The following is a 21820-nucleotide window of genomic DNA, read 5'->3' as shown; positions in this document are numbered from 1 at the left end:
AGAGAGAGAGGGAGCTCCATGCTCCCTCCCCCATGCTCCCACGCTCCACCGCTAAAGGAACCACCATCGCCGTCCAGCCGCGCCCCCCTTTCCGCATTCGTACCAATAGCCGTTCAACGAAGACCGCTGGAGTCAACTCAACTCAGGTAGACCGACCGACCGACCGACCGACTTGACTGACCAGTGACTTGACTTACGGCTGCACCGCAACGAAACCGCACCTTTTCGCAGACTTCATCCTCCTCCTCCCCCGGCCACGCCCGTGTCTTCCGACAACCGCCCACGAACCCGTCACCATTACTTATTTACCTAGCCACTCAGCCTTGACTTGACGGCCCTGACGCGCATCTCGCTTGGCACTTCCCCCGACCGACACCGAATCGCAAACATGGCTCAAGCTGGGGCAGGCGGGTCGTACAACAACCCGTTGAAGAAGTTCAAGTAACCACACCCACCCCTCCGGCCTCTCCACGTCCGACACCCTCACCCGAGATACGCTTGTACTGATCATGCTCTCCCTTCAGATTGGTGTTTCTTGGCGAACAGAGCGGTATGCATCACGTCCAACGTTCCAATATGCCCCCCTCTGTCACCCAGGTGGCCGCGGCGGATACCGATCGGGACCTCCTTCTGACTTGAATGCAACCTAGTGGGCAAGACATCGCTGATAACGCGGTTCATGTACGACTCGTTCGACAACATGTACCAGGCCACCATTGGCATTGACTTTCTTTCCAAGGCAAGACCCCTGGGCATCGCTCTGTGGTATGGTTGAGGAGGGAAGGGAACGCAGCAACTGACCCAATACTCCGGCCTCATAGACCATGTACCTCGAAGACCGAACCGTACGATTACAACTCTGGGACACAGCGGGACAGGAGAGATTTAGGAGTTTGATTCCCTCGTACATCCGTGACTCGAGCGTGGCCGTCGTGGTATACGACATCTCAAGTAGGGAACCCCTCCCACCTCCCCGTTCGGCCACTCGGTCCCATCCCTGGCCGACCGACCTAGCTCCCCGAGTTGCACATCGATAGAGAGAAAAAAGAAGCTGACATGGGCGCAGACGCCAAGTCGTTCCAGAACACCAAGAAGTGGATAGACGACGTGCGGGCGGAGCGCGGCAACGACGTCATCATCGTCCTGGTCGGCAACAAGACGGATCTGAACGACAAGCGCGAGGTGACGACCCAGCAGGGCGAGGACGAGGCCAAGAAGAACAACCTCATGTTCGTCGAGACCAGCGCCAAGCTCGGCCACAACGTCAAGACCCTGTTCCGGAGGATAGCCCAGGCTCTGCCCGGCATGGAGGGCACCGACACCGCGGCCCAGGCTGCTTCGCAAAGTACGTCCTCCTTCGCCTTAGTCCTTTATTGCCCTTACACCTGGTGTTCTTTTCATAACGTCATGAAAATGTTTTGGTGAAAAGAGCATGCGGCAATCCCCGATAGGTCAATGCTAACCACTGACCGACAGTGATCGACGTCAAGACCAACGCCCAAAGCACACAGCAGGAAGGCTGCGCATGCTAGAGCGCGATCGAATTGCACCTTTCGATGCATCCCTACGCGGGAAGCCCAAGCCCTCAAAGTCGATAATATAACCATGTGCCTGCGATCAGGCGAACCAGACTCCGCCGCCGACAGGGTTTAGAAGACAGGATATCATTGCGGGTAGTGACTTAGAAGAGCAGCCATTGGTGTTGTATAATAATCAAGAGAGAGTGAGAGTGAAAGCGAGAGAGACCAGAGCCCCAAGGGGGCGGGAGGATCAAAGGCTACCACTGAATTGTTCACCGCATTGCATGGATAGGAGAGGAGATCCGTCGACAGAAAAACACTTTGGCCAGCATTTACCGTCCCCTTATATGACATTTTAGTATATGTAATACTTTGCTTTCGCTCTACCATGTCTAGACTTGGCCATGGAACCTGTGCGTTCACTGTCGCGTTTGACTGGGACACCTCGCTCTTTCTCGTCTTGAGGGAGTTCGAAAGCTCACACTTTTGTACACAGAAAGACGGCACGGGGCGTCCTTTACGGTAGTGTTGGTGACGTATATAGGTCTACTTGTTTGTCATGATGGTGGTTTGTGCCGTCTCCTTTGGAGAAGATCCTGTGCCCTCGGTTTAATATACGCGAAATATAGCCTTGTATACGTCATTCTCGTACAACCAGGATGCCACCCTGTGAGAGTGAGCGCAAAGCTATGCCCTTGACTCTGAACTTGGGACAACAAACCCAGTATTAATTACAGTCTCTAGTCCCCCATTTTCCAAGATTACGAGCGTCTCCACTGCCAATCTGGTCCAATATTTACGAACCGGAAGGGCCTCGGTACCTAAACCATCAGGGGCAAATTGACTCAGGACGGGGCGGCAGCGACGTAGTAATGTCGGTCGCTGTTTTAGGCAGTTTATTCTTATGCTTAAGAGGGCTTCTTTCCTATCTTGAATCCATGCATCACCCCTTTGGTAAAACTCACGGGCAGCTGGCAAGACACCGCCGTCCCGGCGTATATAGTTATGGATCAGCGTTCAAGCAAGTACTTGAGGCATGCTTAGACTTGCCCATCGCTATAATACCCGCCTCCTTTATTTCTGTGCGTACTTGGTCTCGACGCTTCCGTCCGCCATGCCAAAGTAGACCACAATGGGCTTCTGCGCCGCCCGGGCGGCGTTGGCACCGGCGGCGCGGGCCTCAGGCCCGTCGTAGCCGGTGAAGATGCCGACCTCGATGACACCCGAGATCTGCTTGATGCGGTTGAGCAGGGCATCGGGCGTCCAGATGCCGCGCGAGGGGTCCATCAGGTGGGCCTCGCTGTTGAGCAGCAGCGTCGGGAACGGCGCATCAATGACGTGGTTGCCGTTGTCTGTAACCACGGGGCCGGCCTTGCCCGGTAGTCCCGAACGGATGAAGGGCTTCTGCGCCCCGATCGAGATCAGCCCGCGCCGCACGCCCTCGGTGATCTTGGGAGACACCTCGATGGGCACGCCAACCCAGTTGGTCAGGAGCCTGGGCACTTGCTTGCGGTAGTCTGTGGGTGTGGCCTCCAGTCAGCATTCTTTTTATCTCCCCGGGAGGGAGGGCGAAGAGACTCACCAGCAACGCAGACAAACTTGCGGCTGTAGTTGGCCACCATCTTCTCCTGCAGGTGGCAGGCACCGCCGCCCTTGATGCAGTTGAGCTCGAGGTCGACCTCGTCCGCGCCGTCGAAGCAGACATCGATGTACTGCTGGGCGTCCTCGTACTCCTTCTCGGTGAAGAGGTCGGTGATGTCGAGCAGGGGCAGGCGGGCGGCGCGGATCAGCTCGCGGGACTGGATGCCCGTCGGCACGAACTTCATCTGGCTCGTCTGGGATGCGGGTAGCTCGGCGATGGCCTCCACCACGTACTTGATCGTCGACCCGGACCCGATGCCGATGTGCCTGTACGCCGTGTCCAGGTGCTCGGCGACGGCCCTCCGGCCCGCGGCCCGCTTGGCGGACTCGACCAGGTCACCGGCCGTGGTCACCGGCGGCGGCGGCGGCGGCTCCATCTTGACGGGGGCCATCTTACTGCTCTTGTGCGATAGAGGGGGCGGGGTGCTTTGAGTCACCTGCGATCGTTGACGGGCAACCGAAGTGAAGGTTCTCCCGTAGTACTGGCCGTAACAACCGACAAGATTCCGGAATCGATTGACTGATCGCAGCCGCGCAAGAAGCATGGGCTAAATTTTCCGCGTCAGGTTGGACGTGGGTGAGATGGTTCTCACTTGGGGGCCGATCGCGGACTCTTCCGGGTAGGTAGGTGATTCACCTGTCGAGATACGGCCCTAAGGTTGGCGCTTACACAACGACAACACGATATGGATCGTAATATATATGTTCAACTCTGTCGATGAACGACTTGGTCTTATAGCCTCAAAAAAAAGGAATATGGCAGATGCTACTTGTTGGTACGCAAAGCGTCGGGGATCAACAAGTGTGTGAATAACTGGGAGCTCATGGCGGGGCACGAGGTCAGGTACCTCTTATCTTATCTCGTAAACCACAGCTGTCCACAGGTTCCAGAGTTACTGCCAGCTGCATCCCGCCGCGTCCGAGACACTGCGAGTTGCCCATCAGTCAGCTACTGGGCCCATTGGAAGTATAGGACATAGTAGAGAAGTGCCCATGCGAAACAGGTAGTTTGATGTTGCCGAGGCGCCAATTGAAGAATTATTGCCAACTGCCATAGCCGTGCCGTGCAATTGGCCACGCCAACGTGACATGACTCATGTTGGAGCATGACTACTGGTTAATGCCCCATGGACTGGAGAACGGGTCATAGTGGTAGCGAATGAACAGTAACACTGCCAGCTCGTTGGGATTATTGGCTTATGTGCCACGTGCTGTGTATTATCGTGCTATTAGGGCCAATAAATATATGTGTTTACGCAGCAACAGTGTTCACTGAATGATCGCGTCGAGAAGAGACAGGGTGGCCTTCTTTCTCTTCCAGAAGCCGTCCAGGATGTTGTCTGTCAGGCTCAGCGGCTCGAGATACCGTGTCTGTGGATCAATCCCATTCGCATTGTGTAACATGACTGAAAAGGCCGTTCACTTGAAACAGCAAGGACGGGAGATGTGGACGTCAACTCCAGACTGATCTTACCTACCCTCAACTCGGAAGACTGCAGTAGTTGGCTGTTTAGAGAGCGAAACAGGCTTTGTTGTGCCCATATATTGCATTATGGGAATATGCCAGAACATCGAGGCATGGTTAACTTGATCTGAACACATATGCATGCTACGCAAGTTCGCGGACCCCAAGTTCCACAACTCAGTCTCGGCATTGGCTTGGGGTCCGTCTGATATGTTTCTCGTGTCACTGTGCCGCATTAGATTACTAGAAACGAGATTATCCATGGGGCTGGGGGAAAATCATTTCGCGCAAGGCTGCGCTCGCGAGGCCTCGTGGAGCTGACATCCACACATCCTTTGCTTCAAGTAGCTAGGTTTGCTAGATGAGGTTCGATCTGCCAAACCAGAGCCACACGGATGAACTAGAGCTCTATGTTGTTGACCAAAGGAACCTAAAACATTCAGTCGCCTCCGTCCAGGCCCACGGCTAAGCTCCCAAAACCCGATCACAATGCGCCTCGTCAACGTCAAGACAAAGGTTTTGGAAGAATTCTTGGAAGGCACCGTCCCCCCATACGCAATCCTATCACATACATGGGGTGCCGAGCACGAAGAGGTTCTATTCCTGCGGCCCGATATCGTGTATAATGGCGCGTGATAATCTAGCATTACAGGACATTCATAACTTACGATCAAATCTTTAAGAATTTATATGCTATTTTATATGTATAGTATCATATATATTAGGTCCTTCGAAATTAACATTTCCTCTTTTCAAAATCTGCCGTAAAAGTGACTACATAAAGAGACACCAAACAAGCCTGTGGGCTTCGGAACAGATTACCGTACTTAGTTAGGCTCAAAACCTGTGGAATACCATAGTAATTATCCCTGTGCAGATCCTCCGTAATGGAATGTACGGGGAATAATACCGGAAGCATGAACAACGAGAAGTGGCGAATATAGAAAGTTCAAACGCTTCGACTCCCAACACACTTTTTATCCCACCAGTCAGCATAGTGCTTTTCTGTTGTTCCGTGTGCGGCGCAGAATAGAAGTGATACTTGGTGCTGACAAAATCCTTGTCTGTTGGCGGCAAACCGTCGGCGTCCTTGAAGAAGGCTCTCTCGTCTGGACGAAGCAGGCAAGCAATGGAATATCGGTGCCCTTTATTACTTGCGCGTCCTTCTCTGATGACGCTGTGTAGGCATGAATATAATTTCTTGTCGATGAAAAATCGAAGCGTCCCCCAACGTTGATCACAGCTTGATATTTTCGGGGTTGAACCCACTCCCACTTGCCAGATTTTGGCGCAACAACCTGAAGACCCCATTTCTCACTAAACAGAACCGTCAGGGAGCCCACATCGGTATGTTTTTGGTGAGTAAGCTGGTCAGGGTAACTAAGAAGAGCTAGTATGGTGTCCGAAAACTCTTGATGGTTATGGAACTTTTGGAGAAGAACATCTCCTTTCAAACCAAGGGCAATCGAGAGGCAATCCAAAAGGACGTCAACAACACGACTTAGCAAACGCCCTTGAAAACATCTTGACAGATTCTCACCTGCGCTAGCCGTCTTTCTCCCTTACAGGACGGAGGGATTGGTCCGATACCCAAGCTTAACCTGTCAGCCAGAGCACTCGCTCAGCACTTATCGAGCAAACACAGATACTCCCCATCCTCCATTGGGGCCATATATCTTGGATACTTACTCTGGACCGCAAGCAGCTGAGATCGACGTCTTGCAGGCTCTTGACTCCCTCGGTGTTGCTGAAGCAGTGTCTTAGAACGGTGAAGTTACTGTTACTGGATTGGCAAAGCTGGTCGGCGTGAATAAACTATCTATTTTTGATAAACAGCTCAAGTTCGGGTACTTCATGGGTATGTTTCGTCAAACGGCCAACGGCAACGTGGCCAACACGGGTTTTGAGCGCCGCAATGCCTGAATCGATCGCATGGATCGAACCCAGGCTTGGTAAGATATTTGATCAAGGGATCTATGAGACCACCAATGCAATCCGATCAGACAGCATGGCAGGGTCAGTGTACGCTGTAAACCAGCAGACCCGACGGGTCGAGGCAGAGACCTATGGTCACAGTTAAGAGACGCGCGAGAGGGCTGAGGGCTACAGAGATACAGTGCAGCGATATATAGTATCTCGAGCCGCTATAACGTTGGCTCATCATCCCCACTCTTCGATTCTTTCCATTTGGGATCACTAAGCAGGGACACAACAGTGGTGGATGTTGGTGGAGGCAACGGGCATCTCCAGATGGAATTGGCACCGCACGTGCCGCATGTGCACTTCATAGTTCATGATCAGCCGCCAAACGAAGAACGAGCCAAGAAACTGATGAGGTTAACTGTCTGGAGGACTGGGTACCGTTTCAGGCGCATGACTTCTTCACGCACCCGCCGGAGCTTCCCGCTCGGAAGGTCCCCAATGCTTATGTCCTCTGTCGCGTGCTACAAGACTGGCAGGATATCGACTGCAAGCGCATTATTAATCCTCTGCTGCTTGGCATGGAGAAACATAACACCAAGCCCTGGATCATGGACCGGGTTCTGCCTGATCGGTCCGGTGAGCGGCCTGTTCATAGGGAGAAGCTGCGCACACTATGGATCTTCTTACTTTCACTCTGTATGGGAGCGGTGAGAGAAGCTATGCTCATCTGCAGACATGACTAAAGTCCGTCGATAATAGAGTCGTAGTGAAGAAGGTCGCACGCCCGCCTCACTCCACTTTCTCAGTCTTGAAGGTAGTGCTTGACAAGTAGGTGTTGCGCTACACGTAACAAAATCAGGAGGTGACCCTTGACAGGTGGTTAGCCCGCGGCAGCTGTGCATCAGCTGTACACGGTCGGTCGATAGTATCCTCGCACTCGAGTACCGTACACAATCTATGTTTCTTACCATAAGCTTTGATAATTTACACTGGTACGATGTATAGGGGGTGAAAAGCATGTGTAAGAATCATCAATTCTAAGGGAACTTAGGGTGGAGCCTAAGCCCTATAGCTAGCTAGTTTTGACTTACCTTATCTGGTAACAGCAATTTATTGTAACGGGCTACACCGTACAACGCTCCATTCACGGTTGGGCTACATTCCGACCAGGTATAGGGTCCGATTTGCAATAGTTTCGTAACATTTGTAAGTATCTCTTTTGAAGTTACCGTCTTACTTCACGCTGTACAATATGACTGTTATCGTCGCCGGTGTATTCTCTCAGTGCACCACCCTACCCGGACTTACAATAGTGAGTGGCGCAAACCTGATGTCTAGGCTGTGCACAACAGCTTAAACTTGGTCCTTATTGAAATATATGCCTATAGGCTGTTTCTCACACCAACTTAACGCATTTCACCGATATATATTGGGTACTTGCCCCCGGTTCCCGCTGTGTCCATACCTGATGCATATACAGTCTTCTCGCCATCAAGGGGTTCGCATGGGCTAACGGCCAAAGCCAACCATATGGTATGCCTTCAGTTCATTGTCAATCAAGCAATAACCAGTGAGTTCCTGCACGGTCAAACATCAGCTAGAGAAGTCGTGTAAGACAGGCCGAACTCGTGAGCTGTCAACGGACCATTTGTAGCTATAGTTGGCAGATCAACCTGGCACACACGCGCGCGGATCTACAGCCAGTGGTAGCGGTCGGTATTGATGCAGCGTGGCGGTTGACCCCAAAACAGTGCTCCTCATATCTGTCCCTTGTCGGCATAGATTTTAGGGGCGGCGACGGCGGGGGTGAGCAGACGATGCGACACACCATGAAGTGTTGCGCGATCTGGCAGGAATGGGCAACGAAAGGCGCGGAGAGGGCAGGACCAGAGAGATTGAAGGCAAACTGGCTGACAGATCTAATATCACGATGTCCCCTATGTTGCTTCAGCCAGGTACTCTTGGTCTCCACCGCCATTGCTATACTTTGGACAATGGCTTACCCAACCCATTGTTGCACCAAATGAGGGAGCTGACGGGTGTTGCAGCCTTCAGCCACTCAAGAATCCACTCTGCACCTAGGTATTGGCCATAATACATCTGAACAGCCCAGATCTGTAGCCAAATGGCCAATACTGGCATGAACCATGTATCAAAGCTGAGCAGTCTTGTCGAACTCAGTAATGAAGGTCTTCACTCGGAGGGCAAGCATAGTGTAATTGGCCTCGTCGGCGAACCCTCCATTACATGGCCGAGCCTCTGCTACGGGTCACTCGCTTCCAACCAGTCAGAGTGAACGGACGGCGAATACATCGCCGCAATGGCCATCCTCTCGCCGGCTTCAAGTCTGTGTCTGGGCAGATTCCGCGAAGCCAACTCCTCGCCCGAGTCGTCAATAATGGTCACCTCAACGCTCTCGGCCCACGTCCCAAAACAGCGGAACTCCTCCAGCAGGGCGAACCAGCCGAACCAGTCATGCTGGATGATGCTCTGGACCTGGATTGTGAGGCACTGCAGGGCGCGCAGCCGGGCGAGAGTGGCGTAGTCACGGCGTAGGACCTCGGAGTTGCGCGCTTCAACCACTAGATGCCGGATGTAGCGATACTCGGCGACGAACAGCCGCACGTACACATCCGACGTGCGGATGGTATCGGCCTCGAAGTTGACCCAGATAAACCGCGGGCGCGCGCCGTACCGGAAGGCCTTGTGGTACAGGGACTGCAGGGCCGCGCGCGATTCGCTGCATGCGTGAAGGGGCGCCGGTACCAGCTCGGGGATGTCATCGCTGGCGAAGTATTGGAGCTCCCCGTTCTCCGCCAGACATGAGTTCAGGACGAGCTCCCGTGGCTGGACAGTGAACCTCCAGACTTGGCGGCGCAGCTCAGGAGGGAGACGGGTGAATTGAGGGAAGGCCACCATTGCAACCAGCGATGGGTTATTCAGATGTGTGGAAAGCGAAGGGTGGTTTCGCAGGAGTGGCTCACGGCATCACTATATCATGAGATGGAGCTAAAGCAGATGATCTGATAGCCATCCCGCCGGGTCCCAGCATCCATGGATGTGGCTTACATTCGGCGTTGGGTGCGCCGCGGGGATAGATGCCAGAGCCAACAGTGCCAACAGTGCGGGGGCTTCCCCAAAACCATCCAGTCCAATTAAGGCAAGAAGATTGACGGTTAACCCGGCTTGCCCTTTTTCGCAGGTTGAGGGAGATAGATTGGCACCAAACTCTTAAGTCAAGTCCTGCTGACTCCCATGACCGCCGCTAGATAATGGGTTTCGGGCCGCTTTGGATGTTTGAGCAGGAGAGAGGAAGGAAGTAAGCGACAGCAAGTTTAAGCCGAGACTGGAGATCATTTCGATCTTGCGATTGCGGCCGGGGCGCAAGCTGCTTGACGTATAAGTTTCGCCCTCGCCGCGCACTCTGCCGTGACCTTGTTGGATTTTACAGCCCGCAAATATCGACCATGGAGAAGCCGGAGCAATGCGCACCTCGGGGCTCTAGCTATTGTGTTGGCTGTAGGACTACTGCAACGGGAACAGCGTTCCAGAGCAGCAAGAAAGAAAAAGCTCGTAGGCCGCAACTGGGTAAGGATCTGCGTGTCGACAGGCTTGATTGGCAGACGAGACCTAGGCATTGAGACCCTGCCAGACCCTGCCAAACCCTGCCAAAAGGGCTCCACCGCGCCCCATACCTCGCCTGACCCAGACGAGTCTAGACCGCGAGACGGCCACAGGTACGTCACAGGGCCTCCCCAGGCGAGCCAGGGACCTATACTCCATACACGACGGGAAGACGGACTTGTGTTTGTTGTGTGCTTTGCCGTGCATTGAGTGTGTCTGGTCCCAGGTCGCCGGGAGCCCTCCTACCGGTCGGTGCCAAAGTCATTAAAAGAGAAGAGGCTAGTTCGCTCAGGGCTCTTGGACGGCATTTACTGCCAGCCGGAGCAGGCGTGCACCTTAACGTTACCTAGCCCAGAAAATACAGACCCGGCAGCGGTCCCACACGGTCTCAACCTTCCACGCACCACCACCCGTACTTCTCGCCATGGTCTCGCGCCCATCCAGACGACAATAACACCACCGCCTTCGTTGGAATCGCTTCGCCTTCCACTTCAACATCCATGGCGGCGATCTCCAACAGCGGTCGGCGGTTGCGCTTCGTCCCCAAGGCAGATGCCGCTGTCCTGTCGGCCAAAAATGCGCCTCCCCCGCCCAAGCGTCCCGAGACCTTTGTCATCTTCGACCGGGACAACCTCGACAAGCCCCTTGCGCCGTGGTCCGACGGCCAAGCAGAGTCTCTGTATCCCCCCAAGGCAGATGACCATGCGCCCGCCTCGATCCCCGAGAGGCCCACGCAGTGCCTCGCCGACAAGTATCTGCGTGCCTTTCTCTCCAAGCACGAACGGCTGCGCCTCTCAATGCTCTGGTATTACACTCGCGACATCTTCGACGAGGGCGAGTTCCTCTGCGGGCTCCGCGAGAAGGTCTTGCTGGCCCAGGAAGCGACTGGCTGGGAATATGTTGTCCTCGGCCTTCTTGATGTCAATGTCTACATCCGCCTGGCCACGATTGGTCTTCCCCTAAGCATCCTCCCGCGAGGTGAAACCATATGCGCACACACTGTGACTCAGCCTCCTAGTGTACGTTGTCAAGTCCCACGTTATTGGTCTCTATACTGAGATTATGCTAACCCAACCCTCGCCTGCCAGAGCGTCTTTCTATTGCCAGACATGATGGAGGACTGGAGATTCCGGGAGTCGCCTTATGTTGAATCGGGCGGTCTTGTCGCGTACGCTGGTGTGCCGCTTCGCTTGCATCACGAATCTGGCGACGCCGTTGGCCTCGGGTCGCTTTGTGTAGCCTCGGCCACCGCGCAACCTCCTTTGACCAAGTCGCAGCAGGGCACGCTCGCGCACCTGGCCGATTGGGTCGTGTCCAGCATCATACACTGCGCGCGCGCAAGACGCCAGCGAGAGCGGCATCGGATGACCGAACGACTCGCTCAGGCACAGGCACAGACAGATGGAGCCACCCCGGAGGAGCCTATCCTCAGGATACTCCGGGATACGTATCCAGACGCAGTAATCGGCCTCCAGTCATCCAAGGCCGCTAAGATCGAAGTTGACGGACGAGACCCGATTTCACCGTCAGACCTTGAAGATGGTTTGTGGGAAGACATTGACTACCTTGACGAGTTTATTGAGAACTCGAACCATCTGGAGTTCCCTTGTAATCGGGTTGTACGCATCATCGCTGCCCCGTGCGACAGTATTTCGGGTCAATCCCTACTCGTCGTGGGGTCTAAAGATATGCGGCTGGTATTTGATGATATCGATTCCTGGTTTGTTCAGACTTGTGCGGTTATGCTCTCGCAGACGTGGCAAAAGCGCCTTCTAGCAGAAGCTTTGGTGGCAAAGGAGAAGTTCCTTCGAGGGTTCTCGCATCAGCTCCGAACCCCGATTCATGGCATCCTGGGGTCTGCAGAACTCCTGGCCGAGGAGTTAAAGCAAACCAACTTGCGCGAAACCGCCGACCAGGTCTCGAAAATGCTGGAAGCGGCGCCTGCAGCCATGTCTGGCCAGCCCTCCATCTACCTCGACACTATCAAAATGGCGGGGCGAGACCTGATTTCAATCGTCAACAGCATGATTACTCTGAACAGGTGGTCTGACGTTGCCATGAAGGACCGTCACTATGATGTTCACACCATCGACCAACTCGAGACTGAATTGGCAAATGAGATGCTAGCGGCGATTTCGGGCGACACACGTTACAAAGCTTCCGTTTTCTTCAAGCATCACGTACCTGCCGATTATGATAATCTTCGGGTTGATCTGAGTCTACTCCGGGACAGTGTACTCCCACTTATTCTCAATGCCATTCATAACACCTCAGAGGGTGTTGTAGTGGTGACCACATCACTACGACCAGACCGCAAGGAGCTTGTCGTCGACGTTGAGGACACTGGCTGTGGAATCCACCCGGATGATCAACAACGCATATTTGAACCCTACGAAAAGGTTGGCAGCCACTCCACGGGTGCCGGCCTCGGCCTCACTCTCGCGTCCAAATTCGCAGCACTACTTCACGGCTCTGTTACTCTAGTGTCATCCGGGATTGGACAAGGCTCCCATTTCAGAGCCGAGTTCCGGGAAGTGCATAGCGTGTCCTCGCCTGTTACATCACAGCAGTCAGCCTCGAAACTCAAGAATCTCCCCTCAAGATTCCACTACAAAGCCCCTGGTCTCGAGAACCCCTCTCTATACACACATTTCAGCGGATATCTTACTGAACAAGGCTTTGCACCATCGGACGGCACAGAGGACTGCTTTACCATTCTGGATTTCGTCCCTGCCCTGGAACAGCGCCGGGCGTACTTTTCACAGATCCCACCAGAACAAGTTGCCTTCTGTCTAATTCCAGTCATGGAAGCCGAGTTTCCACTAGACGGAACTCCTAGTAACATAGTCTACGTTCGTGGACCTTTCTTGACCTCGACCATAAGTTCTGCACTTGAAGAAGCAGATGGGCTCGTTGTAAAGATCAAACCGTCGCTAACACACCCAATTCAACGCGATGAGCCCTCACTTACCCCTGCGGCCATGGATGCTAGGCTGAGTAAAGATAAAGGAATCGGATCGCTGGTCAACTTGTCTCATGACATGGCTCAATCGATCAAAATCATCCCAGTTAGCCCAAGCTTGGCCATCGGCACTTCTCCTGCAACAAATACTCCGCAAGACTCGGGGATTCCGGTTCCAATCGTTGCGACACTCAGAAGTACACCTAGACCCACGGCGCTTCTTGTCGATGACAACACGGTCAACCTCCGCATTATGCAGATGTATTGCAAGAAGCGAGGACTACCGTTCCTATGCGCTACTGACGGTGCGCAAGCCGTAGAGTTGTTCTCCAAGCATCAGTCTTCTTCAGCCGCCGGGCAAAATGCTCCAATCGAGTTGATCTTGATGGACCTTCAGATGCCAGTCTGCGATGGCATTGATGCCACCAAGCAGATACGAATACTGGAGGACCAGAACAAGTGGGATAGAAGTGTCATCGCCATCGTGACTGGCCAAGACAGCCCATCAGACAGGCTGGACGCCGAGGGCGCTGGCGCCGATGACTTCTATGTCAAGCCTGTCAGCATCAAGTTATTGGATCGCGCCGTGCAACGATATTTCCCATCCTTCGTACCTCCCTAGGAGCCGTACGCGCAGTCGGATTTTCACTTGCGATGGTGGTGCGAGAAGTCATGAAATCGCTTGCAAATTCCCCTGTCATGAAAAAGAGCTGGGCATTTGTCGGCAGCAAATATTACCGTATACGAAAACCAGTGTTACCGAAAGACGTCTGAAAGTCTTTGCGCTATGTATCATGGGGATGGTGCCTTCAGACGACCCCACAGTTCGTGCGGGCTACTGGTCGAAGAGGACACCTTAAATTCTGAACATCGAGGACTCTTTGTATATCTGGATAGCCCTGAGCAGGTGAGCAGGCTTACCCCAAGGCGGGTCACGGTAACGAAGCCCGGCAGGTCTTCGCGGTGTACGTACACGTTGGGAAGTTGGCGGCGTTATCTGTCGGTGATGGATGGCCATCCCTGGGCTGCGCGATCCTATTTCGTCTTCAAACGCGACACCTATGTTGGTTTCTGTTTCTTTTCGTAAGGAAACATAAGTCCCGGACGTCGGAGACAGGAGCCCAGAGACGCTTTGTAACATCCTCTCCGGTTTTGGGTCGGATACTCTCTCGGACTTTGGAATACGCGAAGGAGAAACACGAAGTAATGAGTAAAGAAAAGATAGCATTGGTTACAAATATCAATACATCTGTACACGATTGACCTTTTCCTCTGCCGTGGCCCACTCGTTATTTGTGGTCTCATGATACTCGCAGTCATCCTTGGGGCTCCGGAGACATGCAGATGGTACAAGCATTTCACTTTAGATTCACCCTTTTTAAAAAATCGAATTGCTGACAATGTTCGTGCTAGATTTAATGTTCGAAAGCCTTAGGGGCCAGCCGAGAACAAGAAATGGCTGTCGCTGTCTGCATTCCCACGTGAGACGGGGGTAATCCAACAGGTCTGGGGATCATGAACCTCAGATCAGGTCTATATAGTATATGCATCTTATCTAGGCCCACTTCAATGCTCTTTACATACTCATGCCCCAGATGTCCCTCCACCCCTTCTCGTCGCGTCCGAGCGGGCCCCTCGACCTCCCGAACCGCGCGGCGTCACCCGAGTTTGCCTCAGGGAGACATAGCCACTCACGAATACAGTCGGGGATCTCTTCCCGGACGTGACTGATACAGATCAACGCCTGGTCCTGCGTCAATCCCGCGACCTTGACCGAGCCGGACTTGGCTGCCTCGCTGTCGACCACGACCTCGGACCCGTCCTCCTTGGTCACGTACGTCTTGGCCTCGCCGTGCTCTAGGAAAAGCAGGCACCGGTTCCGCACGCCGTCGTCCATGCCGCTGCAGGCCTCGTCGAGGACTACGATGTCCGGGTTTTTGATGATGGCGCGCAGGAAAAGGGCGACGCGCTGGGCGGAGAAGGACAGTTCGCCAAACATGAAGTGGTCCGCCCACTTCAGGTCGCTTTCGGGCGCCGACTCGGTCGATGCCGCATGCGCCGGATTGAGCTCGGGTGCGAACCAGCGTAGCACGGCGTCTACTTTCTCCTTACTTTCAGCATCAAGCAACGCCTTGGAGCCAAAGGTATCAGCCCACGCGTTCTCGAGGACCTTCCGCACTGTTAGGTTGCGGGGAATGAGCTGGTGAATCTCTGGGCTTGAGTGTCCGATACGGGCCTGGATGTCCCAGATTGTCAGGGGTAGAGTACTAGAACCCGGCTCCGGAAGCCTGCTCTTACCGAAGAGCCTGATGGGCAGAGAGTAGGTCTGGGGGTGATCGGAGCAGATCAGTGACAAAATCGTCGTCTTTCCGGAACCATTGGGGCCGAAGATGCCCCATCGTTCACCTCTTCGCACAGTCCATACAAGACCTGTCTTCTCTTCGCCGTCGACTTCTTGTGTCCAGTTTCCCAGGGCGATCTTGCCTCGGTACTGGACCTGACAGCCGTCCATTTCCACAAGCGGCGCTCCTATCGTTTGTGCAGAGCGCGAATCCTGATTCAAATCCGTTTCCTCGGCAGAGGTGCTTTCTTCTTCCAGCAATGCCTCTCCCTGTATGCCGTTCGCCGTGAGAGACTTGCCCAAGTGCACAAGGTTATGCACAGCTAGCTTTTCGTCCTCCTTTGACAAGCCATTCCACACACCCTTGACATACTCTCTGAGCTTATCTAGAACTTCCTGCTTCTCGCCAATCGCCCCAACTTGACAGTCACTCCGCAGGTAGACCAGGTGGGTAATCCAATCGGGAATTGGGTCTTGCGGCCTGGCACTCAGGACAAGTCTGGGGCTGGCTTTGCTTGCAAGTCCGTGAAGCAACGGACTGAGGCCAGCGACTGTAGGGGGGTCAAGACCCATGAAGGGTTCATCCAGCAGCAGCACCTCGGGAGCCATGAGCAAAGCTCTCGCAATTCTGGCTCTCCTGCCTTGCCCATTGCTCAGGAATGCCACTGGGAGATCCAGCAACTGCACCAGCTTCAAATCCCTCACTACGCGGTCCACGAGGGCAGAATCCGGTACTTCATCGTCTCGCTTGAGCGCGTTCAGCTCCGTGTTGCCCAGCAGAAAGTCACGGAGAGAGAAATCTGTTGTCTCGCGTTTGGACTCATAGCGGGCGGACAGATATGCAGCTGTAGTCGGGCCCGTGGACAAGCCCTCGTTGCTGAACCCAACATACCGAATGGCCCGGCTGGGGACCCGCAGTTTGAGAGGCACGCTATCCGATGATAGGTATGGAAAGCTCCGAGCCGTGGGAGGGAAGCACAGGTGCTGGCCCCTCAGAAGCTGGAGGAACGTCGTCTTGCCGCTCAAGGAGGGACCAATGATGGACCAATGCCTCGGCGGTTCAGCAGCAGAGGGGAGAGTGAAGTTCAAGTTGCTGAACAGGGGCGGGTTGGGGTGGATGGACGATGCATTGGGGTGGTGGCGGTAGAAGGTGCCATTGGCAATGCTCACCACGGGGAAACGAGTCGATGATGGCGGCATGGTGTCAATTGAGACATCCCTTGACCGTCGCGAACAGAGCACCAGTCAAGCGAGTGCCAGACATTGCAATCATGGCTGTGAGTCAAAGCTATGGAAAGTTGGGAGTCGAACTTCATGGGTTGTGTCAATCAGCCTCCCGGTGATCGGTGACGGGCGGCGGCCCACCGCGGGGATAGTCGGGGTTTAGCGTATGCACTTATGCAACAGGCCAGGACAGGGGAGCAGGGGTCGCTGAGTTTAGCTTGGGGGCTCGGCACCACATGGTCCAGTTGGGCCGGGCTTCAGGCGGGTCAGGCCACCAAGGCAAGGCTCCCAGGGCGTTCGCGTCCAGCTCGGAGCCTACCCACCCACTGACGAGGCCCCAGCCGCTGCTTAGTGGCCAAGGTACCGCAGTAGGTACGGCCACCAACTGGAGCTTCAAGCAGCTTCAACATCACCATCGAACAAACACCCTCTTCCGAACTTCTCTTCATCCCCTCCCCCCCCGCTGCTTCGGAGTCTCGTTCCTTCGTGCCGTTCAAAGAATAGACCTCATCCGAGTTCTCCCTCAATACCCAAAGCCAACGACACATTCACATCACAGCCAAAATGGTACGCTTTATCTCTGTTCTGTCTCTTTGCCTATGGACTTGAGACCACCTCTCTCCCGTCACCCGTCACCCATCACCAAAGCCCCCATGCTGACTTCCTCTGCCCAGTCTATGCGCATCGTCCCCGCCGCCGACAACCCGACCTCGTTCACACACCTGCGGAGCGCGGGCGCGCCGTCGGCCCCGGGCCTGCACGACACACTCCGGCACGGGCTGGGCGCCGCCTCGGGTGCCGACAGCAGCAGCAGTGACGTGCCCGTGTCGCGGCACCCGCTCGAGTCGCGGCTCAAGGCCTGGGAGGCGACGCAGGCGTCGGTGCGCATGGAGGTGCTGCGCAAGACGTACGGCATGGCCGAGCCCATCCGCCGCGGCATGGAGGCCAAGATCGTCGCCGACGGCTCGTGGCGGCCGCTGGCGCTGTCGGGCGGCAAGAGCGCCGCCAGCGTCCACGACGACATCCTGCGCGGCCGCGAGGCCGCCGTCGACTGGGAGGACGTCTTCACCGGCGAGGAGCAGCAGTCGGCCGTCGGCATCCACGACGAGATGGAGCGCAAGCTGAAGATGTAGAGGGGGGACGCCCGGGCGTTTCTCTGGGATGAGCAGTACAGCGGTGGTGGGCGGAGATCGATCAGCGTATGCTGGGTGATGACCCCGGAAGCGGGTTGGCGTCGGTGGTTGCCACGGGCAAGACTTATGGCTCTGGACTGCGTCTGTCCATGTACGATACGACCCAGGACCAGATGAATAGACTATCACGAACTGAGGCGTAATAGTTCGCCGCGTTACTAACGCACAACGACTTGTGAAGAAGCTATGCAACCGTTCCGTTACGATCCTGCTGTGTCCATGCTCGCGGCCTTTCATCATCCTAGCCATCCCCTCCAGGCCATATCACTAGGGGTCAGCGGCCAACGGACGAGTCTTGGTCATATCAGAACATGTATTGTCCAAAATAGCAGCGAAAAACTGCATTCTATGCATACCCAGCTATACACAGCCTCCCATGTACCCTTTTCTCTCCTTGGAGGCCTGAACCGAGAGACTATGAATTACAAGTGACAAAAAAACGCTGCGCCAGCCAGGCGGATGACCCCGTTCCCCCCCGGCGTCCTTCTTGTCTCGTCATGGGGACGCCAACGAGCCATTCTCAAGGCTCTGGCAACTTTCTTCTCCCGCAATGACTGGTTCGCACTGCCCATATAAATGCTCCCGCTATGTAGCCAATGCTTGATCGTAAGCCACGACGGACGGCAGTTGCAAGCAAGTCTGCCGTGCCCTTTCCCGTTCCCGCTCCGGGGCTGCCCGAGCGTTCCGTAGAAGGGCACACGCGATGGTGCTCACAGATAAGAGATAATACTCCGTCACGCCGGCCGATATTCCAACGAAGAAAAAACAAATCCATGGCCGTATCTCCGGCGACCTCCCCGGCCTGGTTTTCTACGCTCATAAGATCACGCAACACCCACTGCGGCCAGTATGGGACCCAGGCTCCTTGAGTCTCTTATTTGCCTCCTCCTCGTCGATAATATCCTGAGGTTTGACCGTCATGTGTACTATACTCTTGACAGTCGGTGTAAAATCGTATTCTGCGTCGGCAATTGTCAGCTGGGGCTCTGTGGGAGGGGGAGAAAACAGACAGGACAAGACGTACGGTTTAGGGGCAGCTTATCATCCAACATTTTGCCCATCTTGATCAGACGTATGCTCGTGGGCTCCCTTGGGGGGGTGTCCCAGTCCTTTCGCCACTCCCGTAATATCAGCTCCTTCAGCGTATAGACTGTGATGCTGAACGGGTCCATCTTTCCATCCTCGGTCACGCCTGTGACGTTCACATTCCGCTTCTTGAGGTACCTTTCATTGATGCGGAAGGGATGCCGGTTGCCGGTCTGCGGGAGGATCAGGAGAATGTCGACGGCGAGCTCGCCCGAGCTGGCCGGCTCCTGATGTGAATCGGCAGGGCCAATGGCGTCCTGTTCCGCCGGCTCGGACGCTGTGGCGGGTGCCTTGCCCATGGCCTTTGCCGAGGGCGCTGCAGGCGTTGCGGCATCGCTGGCAGAGGGCTGGGAGGCGCCGAGGGATCCCGTCTTATCGGGAGGCGGTATTTGGGAGGCGTCGGCGTCGGCGTCGTGTGCGGATGTCGTTGTTTCTGCACCGGCAGCAGGAGAGTCTTGGGGGTTGCTGTCGGACTTGGGCGGCAGAGTGTCCATCTCCACGGCTTCGGGGGCTTTGGATGTCTGGTGCGATGTCGTTGTTGATGGCTCATCACGCGAAGCCAGGTCTCCACCCGACGACCGCCCCGTCTCTGCCATGGCTGCCACTGTGCGGGGAGAGGTCAGGTCCTCTCAATTGACGACAGACAAACCGCCGGGTCGGTCTCCGTGATGATGAGTCCGGAGATCGGAGAGGTAATTGGCTGCGACGACAGTCTGGGGGATGCGATGGGTACGGGTAGATAGGTGGTGGTATGGAGTTCGGGTTGATTGATTGAATTGAATGGATTGATAGATTGCGACGGCAGCAGGCGAAGGTGCTGAGATTACCCGCAGCGGAGCCCCGGGGTCGGACAGTACTACAACAACACACCGCGACCTCGACCGGCCGACTGAGGGAGCCAAGAGTATGGGCACACAGTACCTGGGCCTGGGTAGTAAGTATGTGGGGTCGGACGTAGAGGGCGCTGGAGCGAGTCTACGTAGGTGCAGGCAGGTCTTTCTCATATGCAGACAGCCCTGCGGACGTGAAATATGACACGGGCAGGACGATGCCGCACGACTAGCAAGCAGCTTGGAGAGAGAAGGGGGCTGTGACACCTGATCCCAAGTGGTTCAGGTTGTTGTCAAGTCGCTCCCGGACTGGGGTTTGGTTTGAAGGATAGCTAGCCCGTCTGCCCGTGTGGTGCACTCACTCACAGTCTGGGAGGGAGGTAGAGCGGGAGGGCGGGCGCGAGGGACTGACTAATCGCGGGCTGCTGAGTTGGATGTTCAGAGGGCAGGAAAACACGGAAGTAGCTGATGGCACGAGTGAATGGATGCTGCTTGAGGCTACGGCCGGAGAAACTCAGCCCAGATTCGTTTGTCCCCGGTGGCTATTTGTTTCTCTGCTTCGCTGCTGCTTTCGCTCGCTCGCTCGAGCCTGATGGATGGGATCGAATGGAAACTGGAGGGAAACTGATCCAGAAGCCAGACGACTCTGGGCCCCAGGCCAGCCTTAGGTTGGCGCTGGGCAGGCCCGGGGACGCTGGAGGGCGAGTTACCGGGCGCTGGGCACCCTGGCAGCCTGGCTACACCCAGCAGGGTTGGGGCCGTCCAGGGCACCACCCGCTGGAGGAGGGTGGTCAAGGCCCAATCGATGCCAGGCACGCTTGCCCTAAACCAGCCTAGAGCACCCTCCCGAGAGGGGCCCTGGATAGGCGGGCGGTGGGTGATGACATCTGTAGTGGGACGACAACTTGGCACTTGGGGCAAGGATCAACTCTACTCTAGCAAGCGGGATAACCAAATTCAAGGTCAAAGAACATCCCGGTCAGGGGTTGGTCTCTTGCATCCCACATCCCACGCACACGGGGAGGTTACAAGATTCTTTGGGAGCAGGTGAATTATTGCATGAGCGTCTTGTCTATCTAGTGACTACCCTACGTTGGAGCCCGCGACTCGTTTCACGTCCGATGAGTGATTGGCAACATTACCTATATAGGTAATACAAAAGTCAGCACAAGGTGTAGGATCGCAGTGGCTCGCCAGTCTGAGTAGGCTTCGTCGGAAAGCTTCACCGTGGGGTGCACGAACTTCGTTTGCCCCCAGGCCTCTTCTCCACGATTACAGATGTGAAGGAATCCTCGGCCTGTGCTATCTGCTGAAGAATTCGCGTGAGAGGCTTGCCACCTGTCTCGTCACGTTCTAGGTTAGCTCACCACCTCTTCCGGTTGGTTGTCTTGGATGTTCTTAACTGCGAGCTTGTCGTGCATGTCGACTGCCATTGGAAGTCGGTGGGTGCCCAGCCCTACCTTGGGGGGACGTGGAGAAGTTCCGCATGGTCCCATAAGGGGAGGTCTCGGCAACTTCCCCGGGCTGGGGACCTTGGCAGCTGAAGAAGGGAGCCCTCACCATGGCCCTGCCGATTTTGCGGGCCTGGAGTATTGTACATACCTAACAAGCTTCAAAAGCAACGCTCACGGCCACTCATCCACGATCTTCATCGACTTTATCAGCCTACTGCCACTGAAGCACATAGAGAAAGCTTAAACCAGCATAGCCAAAAGCACCCGCAGCTTTATCACCGTACTCACCACCAGAGCACTCTTCAGCGAATAACTTATACAAAGTTTCTGATTCCCAACGACGGGCCGCGAGGTTTGGACACCACCATTATTGGGAGGCTGGAGGTGACGTTGCCCCCTAGAAACAAAGAGCCTCGCCAGGAATCTTGTTACACCCATACCAGGCTCACCGGTCTAGCACTGGTACGGGTTGGTACTGTAGATCTTAAGGTTGTGTCTTCATTCCCGCAATGGAAGATAAGTACGATGACACTTGTACTCGAGGAGCAAGGCCTGGC

At 55.2% G+C, this 21820-nt stretch overlaps 7 protein-coding genes across 7 annotated transcripts; 3 read left to right on the top strand and 4 right to left on the bottom strand.

Annotated features, from left to right (window-relative positions):
- Positions 1-824: 824 nt before the first annotated feature.
- On the top strand, positions 825-1532 carry JN550_002099 (uncharacterized protein; the record flags this gene model as incomplete). The annotated part of the gene is made up of 3 exons (XM_049313357.1): positions 825-951; positions 1067-1345; positions 1477-1532. 3 exons carry the CDS (start codon positions 825-827, stop codon positions 1530-1532), a joined length of 462 nt encoding a protein of 153 aa, XP_049176160.1.
- Positions 1533-2594: 1062 nt separating this feature from the next.
- Positions 2595-3706, bottom strand: JN550_002098 (uncharacterized protein; the record flags this gene model as incomplete). The annotated part of the gene is made up of 2 exons (XM_049313356.1): positions 2595-3037; positions 3103-3706. The coding sequence occupies 2 exons, from the start codon at positions 3704-3706 to the stop codon at positions 2595-2597; spliced, it is 1047 nt and encodes a 348-aa protein (XP_049176159.1).
- Positions 3707-8811: 5105 nt separating this feature from the next.
- JN550_002097 (uncharacterized protein) lies at positions 8812-9468 on the bottom strand (the record flags this gene model as incomplete). The annotated part of the gene is made up of 1 exon (XM_049313355.1): positions 8812-9468. One exon carries the CDS (start codon positions 9466-9468, stop codon positions 8812-8814), a length of 657 nt encoding a protein of 218 aa, XP_049176158.1.
- A 548-nt stretch (positions 9469-10016) lies between these two features.
- On the top strand, positions 10017-13757 carry JN550_002096 (uncharacterized protein; the record flags this gene model as incomplete). Its single annotated transcript, XM_049313354.1, has 4 exons — positions 10017-10068; positions 10127-10286; positions 10529-11192; positions 11262-13757. The coding sequence occupies 4 exons, from the start codon at positions 10017-10019 to the stop codon at positions 13755-13757; spliced, it is 3372 nt and encodes a 1123-aa protein (XP_049176157.1).
- A 954-nt stretch (positions 13758-14711) lies between these two features.
- On the bottom strand, positions 14712-16676 carry JN550_002095 (uncharacterized protein; the record flags this gene model as incomplete). Its single annotated transcript, XM_049313353.1, has 1 exon — positions 14712-16676. One exon carries the CDS (start codon positions 16674-16676, stop codon positions 14712-14714), a length of 1965 nt encoding a protein of 654 aa, XP_049176156.1.
- Positions 16677-17264: 588 nt separating this feature from the next.
- On the top strand, positions 17265-17833 carry JN550_002094 (uncharacterized protein; the record flags this gene model as incomplete). Its single annotated transcript, XM_049313352.1, has 2 exons — positions 17265-17267; positions 17375-17833. The coding sequence occupies 2 exons, from the start codon at positions 17265-17267 to the stop codon at positions 17831-17833; spliced, it is 462 nt and encodes a 153-aa protein (XP_049176155.1).
- An 876-nt stretch (positions 17834-18709) lies between these two features.
- On the bottom strand, positions 18710-19575 carry JN550_002093 (uncharacterized protein; the record flags this gene model as incomplete). The annotated part of the gene is made up of 2 exons (XM_049313351.1): positions 18710-18852; positions 18918-19575. The coding sequence occupies 2 exons, from the start codon at positions 19573-19575 to the stop codon at positions 18710-18712; spliced, it is 801 nt and encodes a 266-aa protein (XP_049176154.1).
- Between the last annotated feature and the right edge of the window lie 2245 nt (positions 19576-21820).

Source organism: Neoarthrinium moseri (genome assembly GCF_022829205.1).
Source record: "Neoarthrinium moseri strain CBS 164.80 chromosome Unknown scaffold4_Wmoseri_CBS_16480, whole genome shotgun sequence".
NCBI classification, from domain to species: domain Eukaryota; kingdom Fungi; phylum Ascomycota; class Sordariomycetes; order Amphisphaeriales; family Apiosporaceae; genus Neoarthrinium; species Neoarthrinium moseri.
The sequence above is the reverse complement of the archived record's forward strand: the minus strand, read 5'-3'. Positions and strand labels throughout refer to the sequence as shown.